The following is a 12,972-nucleotide window of genomic DNA, read 5'->3' on the forward strand; positions in this document are numbered from 1 at the left end:
TGTTTGGCTTTCAATAGTTTTGCTTTGGGAAAACGTGTGTGTGTTCCTATTTTCCCCTTGAATAATAATTTCATCTCAGGGAAATGTATGTCTTCCGCCACATCATGGAATTTATTTGTCACCTGAATTCATTTTAATCTCTTTTTGTAAGGAGAAGTGGGGGAACCCCAATTGCCTATTACAGAGTACAGTAGTACCTCGGGTTAAGAACTTAATTCGTTCCAGAGGTCCGTTCTTAACCTGAGGTACCACTTTAGCTAATGGGGCATTCCGGTGCTGCTGCGCTGCTGGCACACGATTTCTGTTCACATCCTGAGGTAAAGTTCTTAACACGAGGTACTATTTCTGGGTTAGCAGAGTCTGTAACCTGAAGCGTCTACAACCTGAGGTACCACTGTATTGCAAAGAGCCCAAAATACAGATGCATCATTAAAATTAAATGTCCTCAAATTAAAGCACAAATAACTCCAGGAATGTCGGGGGGGGGCAGAGGGAGAGAGAGACCCTGCCAAAAGCAGGATAGAAAGAAAATTCCAGGCCAGTGTCTTAAATATCTGTGTGGCTTGTTAAAGTGGTGCACCATTTTGCCTAAGTCCTGCTGTGATGCCTCCACAATTAACGGCAGGTTTCAGGTTGGCCTAGTGCAGGAATGAGGAGCTTATGTCCTTCCAGATGTTACTGGACTCCTCCTCCCATCATCCATGATCCACGGCTGTACTAGCTAAGGCTGATGGGAGATGGAGTCCAACAACATATGGAAAGTGACAGTTCTCCCCATCTAGTGCCTGCCTGCTTTCCCAAGCTCTACTCATTGGACCATACTGCCTCTCAAGATCAGTTATGGATTGCACACCTCCCCTTACCCTATGCACATATAGACTGTAGTCTAAGGTTACCAGATTTTTTTCAATGAATCTGGGGACACTTTTCAACTTCCTCCTAAATAGATGGATTTTGACAGGGGACTGATTTGTAAATCTGGGGACTGTCCCCAGGAAAAGGGGACATCTCGCTTTATTGGCCGAGGGAGCCAGCGTACAGCTTCCGGGTCATGTGGCCAGCATGACTAAGCCGCTTCTGGCGAACCAGAGCAGCCCACAGAAACTCTGTGTACCTTCCCGCCAGAGCGGTACCTATTTATCTACTTGCACTTTGACGTGCTTTCGAACTGCTAGGTTGGCAGGAGCAGGGACCGAGCAACGGGAGCTCACCCTGTCGCGGGGATTCGAACCGCCGACCTTCTGATCAGCAAGCCCTAGACTCTGTGGTTTAACCCACAGCGCCTAATGTGCAAATGAAGTAACCTGAACTTAATATTGGATCGGTTGTGGGGGTGGGGGTGGGGGATGATTGAAAGGAACCCAGAGCGGTGAGATATGCTCCCATCTCCAGCCTAGCAAGCTCGTTTCTAGTGAGCCTGATCTCTGAGCGTACCGAGAGCGTCCAGCAGAGGACGCCCACGAGAGCAGCAGTTCCTACATCTGGTAATCTCAATTTCTCAGCCTTATGGGGAGAGGTCGCTCAGGTCCCAGCCTAAGGAGCGGAGGTGTGCTTCGTGTCCTTTTGCACTTGGGTCGTAACTTTTGCAATGGAGAGCTCTCCTCTGGCAGGAAGAAAGACACTCTCCACCTATAAACGAGACCCCCTCCCTTCCTCCAACCATCCCCGCCCCCCCGACTCAAATTTCCTTCCTTTTCTAATTCTGCACCCTTTCACAACAGCAACAGCACACAAATCCAGCCCTTCCTGATGGTGAAAATCACTTTTGTGGGTGTGTGGAATGGGCGGGGGGGGGGTCACTACCGTCCCCAGGTGAGAGGTGTCAGTGAAGATCTGTGCGAGAGAGAGCGGGGAGAGAGAGAGAGAGAGAGATGAACGGAGCCTCTTTTCCACCGGGGATTTCCAGGGCAAAATAGGAGAGGTGTGATGGCTTTTTCCTCCCCGTTTCTTTTTTTGGTGTGTGCTAATACCAAGCTAGAGATCCTGGAAAAAAAGGCAGAGCGGAGAGAGAGCAGAGAGAAGGACTCCAAATTTGATCAAGCACCATTTTGATTAAAGGAAGGGAGAGTGGGGAAATTTGTGCAGAGAGAGAGAGGGAGGGAGGTTAGTAAACACACACAGAGAGAGCACAGGATCTGCAGCGTGGAGGGTTTTTTCCCCCTTTCCTCTCTCCCCCCCACCTCTGTCCCTCCTCCCACCCTCCCACCCCCCTCCCTCCTTAAGCAACGAGCCTTTAAGATGGAGCGGCGCCACCTCAAATAGGTAAAAAAATCCTTTCTCTATGCAAGCGGGTGGGTGGGAAGGGGAGAGAGAGAGAGAGAGAGTGCGCGCGAGCAGGGGGAGCAAAAAACCCCAAAAACCACCTTGCTAATTTCCTAGGATGAAATCGACAAGACCCAGTTGCAAGCCCCTTGCAAGCGGCGAGAGCACCCCCCAAGCCAAAAGGAGGGTGCCACCCACCCTGCCGTCCCACATCTTAAAGTCCCGGGGCGGGGCTGGCTTGGTGCGGTGGGTGGGTGGGCTGGGGAAAGGAGGGCTACGATTATGATTATGGTTAATTATGATGATGATGATGATTTAAATAGCCTGATTTGGGGTGGGTGGGGTGGGGGTGGGAATCGTTCATGCTGACTTTGCAAAAGCATTAGCGTGTTGTTGTCTTTCAAAAAAATAATAATTTCTCTCTCTGTAAAAAAACCAAACCATTTTAAAGAAAAATGCATCTAACTTAGATGGTGCAGGAGGTATTTATTCCAGCTTCAATGTCACCAAGAGAGAGAGGGAGGGAGGGAGGGGGAAAGGGGGTGGGTGGAGAAAGAGAAGCTGCCAAAATCCATCCTCAGGTCACGTTTTGTGGGGTTTTTCATTCCTCCTCTCCATCCCATCCCCCCGGGAGGAAAAAACACAGCAGCAGATCCGGGCAGGCAGCAGAGCCTGGGGTCTCTCTCTCTCTCTCTCTCTCTCTCTGAGTGTGTGTGTGCGCGTGTGCGCGTGCCTTTCCTCCCCAGCGATGGGTCTCCTCCCCAGCAAATGGAACAAGACCAGGCGACTATCTTTTTAAAAGACTCCAACATGACGCCACCCCGTGCCCACCAACATCTCATCTTGCCAGCCGCCTTCTTCCATTTTCCCCCCTGCTAAGGGGGGGGGGAGGAGAGAGAGAGAGAGAAAAGAGAGCAGAAAGGGGAAGCAATTTTTAACAGCCTTCCCTCTCCCAGTCTTCTTTGCACCAATTGCTCACCCATACCTTCCCCCTTCCCCCCCCAAAAAAGGATGGATCCTTCTTTTGAGCAGAGGATGCCGTGAAGCTCCAGAGTGTCATCTGATGGCCCCAGAAGCAGAATCTACTCTTTATCATTGCTTTCCACCCCCCTCCTCTCTTTCTCTCTGCATGTTGGGTGTTTTTTTTCCATTTCTTACTTGGTTTCGTGTTTTGCTTTTCTTAACAAAAAACCAAAAATCCCCACAAATTATTATTTTTTTGGTCTGGATCAATTCCTCTGCCTGGTGTTGGCGGTGCACCGCTGTGATGTGGTCGACCTTTCGCTTGGATGGCTTGAGTGGATCGCATGATTTGCCCTAGGAATCTTCCTCTTCTGCCTACCTGCCGATCTTTTCTATCTATCGATATATGTTGGACTAATCCGAGGAAGAAGAAGAAGAGGAGGAGGAGGAGTTGGAGGAGAGCGGGGTGGAAAGCAAAAGACCCAAACAGACCAACAAACCAGCCAGAAGGTTCAGCTTGGATAAGAAAATAGAGGAGTGCATTTGTGTATGCTTGGAAATTGGGGGGGCCAGGAGCCTGCCCCCCCTTCAGGACTGCAGATCGGTTTGAAGACCTTGTACCTGACCATCTCTGACCTCTATAGGAAAAGCTGGCACCCCTTTCTCTCCTTTTTCATTTTGGGCAAGGGGGTGGGGGGTGGCCTGGGGGGTAGTGACACAGCGGCTGTCCATTTCCAGTTGATGTCCATGAATACAAACACCATGATATTTATGATCTTGGGGGCCTCAATTGTTATGGTAAGGAGACACTTCGATTTCCTCTTATTCCCTTCTCTCTCTCGTCTTCCCCTTCCCCAAATTCTTAGGTGCGGTTGTGGAACGTCTGATCTGTGTGCCCCATTTCAATGTATGTGTGTGTGTGTAATATATAATTCTGAGGGCAAGTCCTTCTTTCATAGGCCTAGGTTTCCTTTAATATATATTAGCAATCAAACACGAGAGACTGTTTTATTCCAACACTTCTAGCCTTATGGGGTTGTGTGATTATGATTATTATTATTATTGAAACAGGCAATTGCGTGCTTGATGGATATGAACGCACTTTTGGACCGATTTCACAATTATATCTTACCGCATTTGAGAGGTGAAGACAGAGTCTGTCACTGCAACTGTGGAAGGTAAGGCCAGCGGCCAGCGGCCATGCACCATCCCATCCCATTTTTTTTGGGGGGGGGGAGTTTGTACACTGCATTTCTTACCTCCCATTGGGAGTGCAGGGGTGGGGGTGAGAAAGAGAGAGGCTGAGAGAAATGTGGCCACACAGAACGAGGAAGGGTGAGGGATGTACTGTTTGGGTATTTTGCCAAATTCCAGGGAATCCGTTGCCTTGGAAAGTGGATGTCATCAGGGATCTCTTGAATGTTTCAAACGGTCACAGGAATCACCCTTAGCCATTCTGCCATACACTCCCTTGTTGTTTTTCCTCACAACAACCCTGTGAGGTAGGTCGCGATGGCAGTGTCTGTACTGCAGTCTGGAAAGGGTGGTCTTGTTGGGGGCCTTACCTGGCGAGTTTACATCAGGTGAGATTCAGCTGCTGGGGTGCCCATTGCTGAGTTTGTTTGTTCTCATCATTTAACCCATCCACCGATGTGCAAATAATATACGTATGGATATACCTCTGCAAGGTTTGTGGTGATGGCTGGCAGCTTAGACAACTTAAAAAAACAACAAAACCCACGAGGGGGACATCAAGCAGATTCACTGAGAATAAATCGGCAGCTGTTTACTTTTGAGGAGAAAATGGAACCTGCATTGCCAGCAGCAGTCTACCCTCCAGCGCCGAATTACGGGGGACGGCCAATCAGGGAAGGCTGTCCCCTTTGCGTTTTTTTTGCTTCTGACTTCCCCAGTGACATCTTGACTTCCCGCTCTTGGAAGACAGGACGTAGGGACCCGGTGGATCTTTGATCTGACTCGAGAAGCCTGATTTATAAGAGCAGTTGTGGTAGGCGCACAAATGGGGCGGCAGTGGTGGTGAAAGAGAGGCTGAATTTCCTTTGAAAACACTTGGTGTCTCTCCCCCCCGCCCCATAGTTCAAAGACAGTGTCACTTCCTAAGGGTGTTTTATAGATATCTGAGAAGTTAGAATCGGGAGCTGCTGAGGAATGTACGAAGCAGCCTTATCCCGAGTCACACCATTCGTTCAGTACTGTGTACACTGACTGGCAGCATCTCTCCAGGGCTTCAAACAGAGGTTTCTCCCAGCTCTACCTGGAGGAATTTGAACCTGGGACCTTTTGTATGCAAGGCCGATGGTCTACCAATGAGCTACAGCCTTTGGCTGTGTTTTATAACCTCTTGGCATCAGCTGAGCATCTTGGCTCCCAGGCTTTCTCTCTCTGCTCCCATTTTGGGGCTTTTCTTTCAAGATCTACAGTTTCCTCACATTTTTAGCGGTGTCTTTCTTTGATGGTGGTGTTGGAGGAGGTGTCGGAATGAGCTTCTGTTTTTAAGAATTCAAATGCAGGCGATGCCCTTTCAGAGCAGAGAGAGGTGAAGTGAAATGGGTTTCAGAGGAGGCCAGAAGCCTCTGTTTCCCATCGCCAAGTGCCGCTAGGTGCCAACTCCTGTCACCTCTAACCATTGGCCATGCTGGCTAGAGGAGATGAAAGTTGAAGCCTAGGAAGATTCGGAAGGCAAAAGCCTTTGCTCATCAAAGGTACGTCTTAGGTTGAAGGAACTAGGTTTGGGGAAAGAGTTGAGGGGGACTTGCGTACCTAAAGTGTTGATGCATAGGAACACAGGAAAATGGCTTATGAGTCAGATTGGTTGGTCTAAGTCATGGTTAGGCAAACTAAGGCCCGGGGGCCAGATCCGGCCCAGTCGCCTTCTGAATCTGGCCTACAGACGGTCCAGGAATCAGCGTGTTTTTACATGAGTAGAATGTGTCCTTTTATTTAAAATGCATCTCTGGGTTGTTTGTGGGGCCTGCCTGGTGTTTTTACATGAGTAGAATGTGTGCTTTTATTTAAAATGCATCTCTGGGTTATTTGTGGAGCGTAGGAATTCGTTCATTCCCCCTCCCCCATATAGTCCAGCCTCCCACAAGGTCTGAGGGACCGGCCCACTGCTGAAAAAGTTTGCTGACCCCTGGGACTCTAAGTAGCTCAGTATTGTCTGCTCTGATTGGCAGCAGCAGTCCAGGGTTTCAGATGGGAATCCTTACCTGGAGATGCTGAGGGTGAAACCTGGGGCCAAAGCAGGTCTCTGCCTCAAACCTACGATCCCTTTCTTTAAAGATAAGTAAGATCCTAGTCCTCGTGTTTCTAAGACATGAGCTTTTTTTGAACAGGAAGCTGCCTTTGTACTGCATCGGACCATTGACATATCTAGCTCAGTGCTGCCTAAACTGACCACCAGCAGCCAGCCCTCCAGGGTTTCTGATGGGGGTCTCTTTCAGACCTCCTTGGAGATGGCGCCTATTGTACCCAAGGCCCCTCCCCGATGAAACAACAGCATAGGAACATAAAGGTAAAGGGACCCCTGACCATTAGGTCCAGTCGTGGCCGACTCTGGGGTTGCGGTGCTCATCTCGCTTTATTGGCCGATGGACTGGCGTACAGCTTCCAGGTCATGTGGCCAGCATGACTAAGCCGCTTCTGGCGAACCAGAGCAGCGCACGGAAACGCCGTTTACCTTCACAGGGATTTGAACCGCCAACCTTCTGATCGGCAAGTCCTAGGCTCTGTGGTTTAACCCACAGCGCCACCCGTGTCCCTTGCATCATACCAAATCAGACTGTTGGCGTATGTAACACAGTGTTGTCTACACTGACTGGCAGCAGCTCGCCAGGGTCTCTCCAAGCCCTCCCTTTCAGATGCAGGCACCCGCAGCCTTCTGTATGCTGCACTGTGGCCTTGAGGAGGACAAAGGCTGGGCCTTTGCTGCCACCGGGCACAGGTACGACTCTAATGGGCTCAAGTTGCCAGAGGGCAGTGTGTGGCTGAATCTTAGGAGGTGGTGAGAGCCGTTCGATAACTGGAATGATCCCTCATTGAGCCAGTGGGCATTCCCTGGCTGGGACAGTGGAGGCTGGTGCACTAGCGCAAAGGGGGCCCTGCCCTGCCAACTTCAGCTAGCCCCACCTGCCTGCCATCTTACTAAGATCCAGTCTAGCTTCTTCCTTCTAATTCTCAGGGTTGTCCATTGTAGAGCTCAGCAGGGAAGAGAAGGATGGCAATGAAGCTGGACTGCGTTGGTTTGGCCTCTTGTGGGCTCTGGTGCCACCTACTGTTCAGCTCCCAGCCTTCCGCCCAAACAGTTGCAACGGGCACTGGTCACCCCTGATTGGGGTTGCCCTGGTCTCCTGCTGAAGCTGGAGAGGCGAAGTACATTCCCTACAAGACTCTCTACAGCTACGTACAAACCATAGATTGAAAGCACATAACTTCCCCCCAAAGAAGTGGTGTTTGACCCTGCAGAACTACAGTTCCCAGGGTTCTTTGGTGGGGACACCACGTACTTTAAACGTATGTTGGGTATGGTGACTGGAATTTGGCCTCGTACCGTTTAGCCAAAACCTGTCATTTCCACCCATTTGTTCTAGCTCTGACTTCTGAAGTGACGCTGTACATTTCAAACACATTGAAAGCTTCTGTCAAAGAATCCTGGGAACTGTAGTGCACCCCTTGGGAACTGTAGTATACCCCTAACAGCTCTCAGAAGCTGCAGTGTCCAGGATTCTTTGGGGGCTCGAAAAAGACAGCGTGTGATGCCGTGGTGATCGTTCAACTTTCTTGTCATGTCATGGTCAACTTAAGGTGAGCGATGAAAAATGCACCGCAAATAAACCTAAGCGAGGAGGTGGTTTACAGAGCTGTGTGTCGGGCGCATCATGCTCCTTTCGCTTGGGAGAAAAGGAACAATCATGCGCATGACCAAGGAGCCAATTTATAGGGGCTGAGGTCCCTTTGGGGCCCCCCAATAAAATATTTAAGGGGGTTTGGCCCCCGTTGATCAGCACTGCCAATCCTGATTACGTGTGGCAGGACTTACCTCCCCCCCCCCAAAGATATTTTATTCAAGTTGGCACTCCGATGCGCATCATGTAAAGTTTGGACTCTGGCGGTGCTGTGTCCACACCATACATTTCTCCGAAGGGCTCTGGGAACTGCAGTTTACCTCTGCACCTCCCGGCACCTTTAACAGACTACAGTTCCCATGATGCTCTGGCAGAGAACCATGTGCTTTAAATATATGGAGTGGACAAAGTTTTGCAGCAATTAGCAGCCTTCCTCAAGGGAAGCAGCATGGTGGAGTTATCTCAGGGAGTTGAATGAGAGCAGAGCCATGGACCCCGTGTCCTTTTTGCAGGAGAGGTAGTGTGGTACAGTGGGCGGATTTGTGGGACCTGAACCAGAGATGTCTGCGTTTATTTCATTTAAGAAATATCCACATTTTTATGTGCTACTTGATTGATCAAATTAATTTGTTATGCATTGATATCCCACCTTTTTCTGCAAGGTGCTCCTGGTAGCATGCAGGGCTTTTCCCCTCCTCATTTAATCCTCACGACAATCTTGTGAGGTAGAAAAGTCTGCGAGAGGTCTCCCAGGCCCTAGTCCAGCACTCTAACCACTACACCAACTACCCCCTCATTATATCTAGGCCTTCCTCCTTAAGCAGCCCACGGAGGCCATCAAATACAGAGTGTGAGCAGCAAACAGATTTTGACCCCTTCCCTTGAAAGACATGAAAATAATAATAATAATAATAATAATAATAATAATAATAATAATAATAATAATAATAATTTGAGATTCGTTTTAGACAAGAGACACCTTTAGCTTGACAGATCACTGGGTGGAAATAATGAGAGAGAGAGAGAATGAGAATTGCTTCCATGTCAATTGATTCAGGACTGTAATGTCAGAAGAGTCGTAAATCTCACTTTGTTATCATGTTCCATGTGTTTTTGCCTCCACTTTGGACCGTCGTGCCAGTGGGCTTGCGGTGATTTTCTACTGGTCATTGGTTAGCGTGGGGGGGGGGACATCTCCCCGCCTGCCGTGAGCAATTAAATTGGACTTTGCTCAATTGCTTTGGGCTGCGGTCGGAAACTCGCTCTTCGCGGTTGTCGTCCACCCTCTGACAAGGCCTCAGGTGGGGCAGGGATGAGAGAGGGAGGACCTCAAGGTCGCCTCCTTCTGTTTCAAGAGCTGAGCATGAGTTAAGGTCCCTCACCCCCAATATAAGGGCCTTAAAGGAAAAAACTAACCCTTCTAATGGGGCCGGGAAACAACTAGGGAGGCAATGGTGACCAGCAGAGAACTGACGGCATGGGGTACTGGTGCTGGGCGTCTAGAGGCACAAACTTGTTGCGTGAGAGAACATGGATTCAAATCACTGCGCTCTCCACTCAAAGGGCTTCTAGTAGCCAGAACAGGAAAACCTTTAGCGGAGGTCGGTGGAGGCTGGTCCTTCAAGGCAAATAAGAAAATAAGACCCTGCTAGATCAGGCCAGGGACGCGGGTGGTGCTGTGGGTTAAACCACAGAGCCTAGGACTTGCCGGTCAGAAGGTCGGCGGTTTGAATCCCCGCGACGGGGTGAGCTCCCGTTGCTCGGTCCCTGCTCCTGCCAACCTAGCAGTTCGAAAGCACATCAAAGTGCAAGTAGATAAATAGGTACCACTCTGGCGGGAAGGTAAACGGTGTTTCTGTGCGCTGCTCTGGTTCACCGGAAGTGGCTTAGTCATGCTGGCCACATGACCTGGAAGCTGTAGGCCAGCTCCCTCGGCCAGTAAAGCGAGATGAGCGCCGCAACCCCAGAGTCGGTCACGACTGGACCTAATGGTCAGGGTTCCCTTTAGATCAGGCCAGTGGCTCAACCAGTCCAGCATCCTGTTCTCACAGTGGCCGACCAGATACCTATTATGGCAAGCCTAAAGGCACAACCCGAAGACAAGAGCCCTCTCCATTCCTATAGTTTCAAACAACTGGCATTGCTGCCTTTGAACATGGATGCAGAGCATAGCCATCATGGCCGGTAAGGTAAAGGTAAAGGGACCCCTGACCATTAGGTCCAGTCGTGGCCGACTCTGGGGTTGTGGGACTCATCTCGCTTATTGGCTGAGGGAGCCAGCGTACGGCTTCCGGGTCATGTGACCAGCATGACTAAGCTGCTTCTGGCGAACCAGAGCAGCGCACGGAAACGGCGTTTACCTTCCCGCTGGAGCGGTACTTATTTATCTACTTGCACTTTGACGTGCTTTCGAACTGCTAGGTTGGCAGGAGCAGGGACCAAGCAACAGGAGCTCACCCCGTCGCAGGGATTCAAACCGCTGACCTTCTGATTGGCAAGTCCTAGGCTCTGTGGTTTAACCTACAGCGCCACCCGCGTCCCAGGAAAAGGTAAAGGGACCCCGGACCATTAGGTCCAGGCGTGAATGTGCAGGCAGAGCATAGCCGACATGGTCAGTAGCCTCTGTGAATTTGCCCTGTCCTCTTTTAAAGCCACCCAAGTCGGTGGCAACCATTTTTTCCTGTGGCAGTGAGTTCCACAGTTTAACTATGAAGAAGTGCTTTTGGCTATCTGTCCCGAATCTTCTAACGTTCATCTCTGTTGGGTTGTTCAGTGTTATGAGAGCAGGAGGAAAACTTTCCTCTGCCCACGGTCGCCCTGCCACGCATGATTTTATAACCTTCTGTCATTTCACCTTTTCTCTAAACTATAAAGTCGCCAGTGTTGCAGCCTTTCCTCAGAGGAGAGTCCTCCATCCCCTGAATCATTTTGACTGCCAGCCTTTTCCAACTCCACAATAACCCTTCGGAGGTGAGGCCAAACGTGGCACTGCCTGCCTGCCTACTTACAAGTCCAGCTGCTTGGCTTGGCCAGAGTGTAGCCGCTGTGTCCTCAGTTCTGAGGTGTGGGGTGAAGAGGAGGCCGATATATCATTCGGCTTCCCCGAGGACCGCTCTGCCCAACACCCAAATCCTCCGCTTGCCAGCTTGGTTGTGTGAATTGGCTGCCTGCATGTCCTTTCATTCCAAAGCTGGCCAGTTGGCTAGGAAAATAATACCTGGCCCGTTCCTCGCCCTCCTTCTCTGGGCCAATTGCCGTAATGTTTCCCACAAGAGCCAAAAATGTGTCCTGGTTGCCCCAAAGCCTTTCCCCCTCCCCCAAATAAGTAAATGGTCACACGGTCAATTTTACTCAGCCCAGACACAGTTCAGCTGTGTTTCTGAAGGGGAATCAAGAGGATCCCTGGTTTCTGATCTCAGCTACCCGGCTGGGTGTTGCTACCCAATGGTAATTGGTGATATGATCCAGCCCTGGTAGGTTTGCCAGCTTCAGGGGTGCGGTAAGGTCATTTTGGACTCTGGGCTTCGTGGTCTCTTTTTTTAATACAGATATAAATTTTTATTAGGTTTTTTTTAACATACCATTTTCAACAATAATTACCGTATTTTTTGCTCTATAAGACTCACTTTTTCCCTCCTAAAAAGTAAGGGGAAATGTGTGTGCATCTTATGGAGCGAATGCAGGCTGTGCAGCTATCCCAAAAGCCAGAACAGGAAGAGGGATTGCTGCATTCGCTGCGCAGCAATCCCTCTTGCTGTTCTGGCTTCTGAGATTCAGAATATTTTTATTCTTGTTTTTGTCCTCCAAAAACTAGGTGCATTTTATGGTCTGGTGCGTCTTATAGAGCGAAAACTACGGTAAACATAGTTTTACATCTTATACAGTTTTTGGACTTCTATCAATCACATCTGAAAAATTTTCAAATCTATTCACTTAATATGCATTTCTTACTTTCACTATTACATTTAAATCTCATAACTAATATCTCTCTTATTTCTCTACTTTGCAATGTTTCATACATTTCTCTTTGCAAAACTTCTTGTAGTCCTACTAGTGTAATTTGTTGCTTACAGTTGCTCTTCAAATAGTTTGTATATTTCTTCCAATCTTCTGTGAATCTCTGGTCCGCAGGTTTCGAATCCTTCCTGTTGTTTTATCTAATTCTGCGTAGTCCATTAATTTTGTAATTCTTCTTTCATCGGAATCTCTTCTTGCTTCCATTTCTGGGCTAACAATACTCTTGCCCCTGTTGTTGCACATAAAAACAATTTAACATCTTGTCTATTAATAGCCTCACCTATAATACCAAGTAAAATTGCTTCTGTTTTTTTAAAAAAATGTATATTTCAACATCTTTTTCATATCATTATATAGTATATCATTTCCTAGAAGTTTTTTACTTTCTTACATTCCCACCACATATGATAAAATGTTCCTTCTTTTTCTTTACATTTCCAACATTTATTATTTGTCTTATACATGGGCTTCGTGGTCTCAGTGAGAGCTTAGAGGTAGAGCATCTGCCTTGCCTGGAGAAGATCCCAGGCTCAACCTCCAGCTGCATCTCCAGGTGTCAGGAGCGAGCCAGCAATAAATCACACCAGGCATGTTGGAGTTAACCCTTTATTAGCAAAAGCAGGATCTGTGCAGGCCTAATGAGCACAGCAACTCATTAGATCAGGCATAGGCAAGCTCCAGCCCTCCAAATGTTTGGGACTACAATTCCCATCATCCCTGACTACTGGGTCCTGCTAGCTAGGGATGATGGGAATTGTAGTCCCAAACATCTGGAAGGCCGGAGTTTGCCTATGCCTGCATTAGATCTTGCCCCCATGAAGCAGTTGCTGAGACTGAAGGTCCCCGCCTCCCATCAACTGTCTTA

At 48.9% G+C, this 12,972-nt stretch overlaps 1 protein-coding gene across 3 annotated transcripts in view; it reads left to right on the forward strand.

Annotated features, from left to right (window-relative positions):
* Positions 1 to 1,866: 1,866 nt before the first annotated feature.
* TMEM240 (transmembrane protein 240) overlaps positions 1,867 to 12,972 on the forward strand; it is a 42,926-nt gene continuing 31,820 nt past the window's right edge. The window contains exons 1-2 of one of the 3 annotated variants that reach the window (XM_053400734.1): positions 1,867 to 1,921; positions 4,297 to 4,403. In XM_053400734.1, coding sequence (XP_053256709.1) covers positions 4,312 to 4,403 — 92 coding nt within the window. In that variant the 5' untranslated portion in view covers positions 1,867 to 1,921; positions 4,297 to 4,311. Of the gene's footprint in view, positions 1,922 to 1,999; positions 2,263 to 2,986; positions 4,024 to 4,296; positions 4,404 to 12,972 lie in introns of those variants that run through there. The other 2 variants (XM_053400733.1, XM_053400732.1) reach the window with 2 other exon arrangements.

Source organism: Podarcis raffonei, chromosome 8 (assembly GCF_027172205.1).
Source record: "Podarcis raffonei isolate rPodRaf1 chromosome 8, rPodRaf1.pri, whole genome shotgun sequence".
NCBI classification, from domain to species: Eukaryota; Metazoa; Chordata; class Lepidosauria; order Squamata; family Lacertidae; genus Podarcis; species Podarcis raffonei.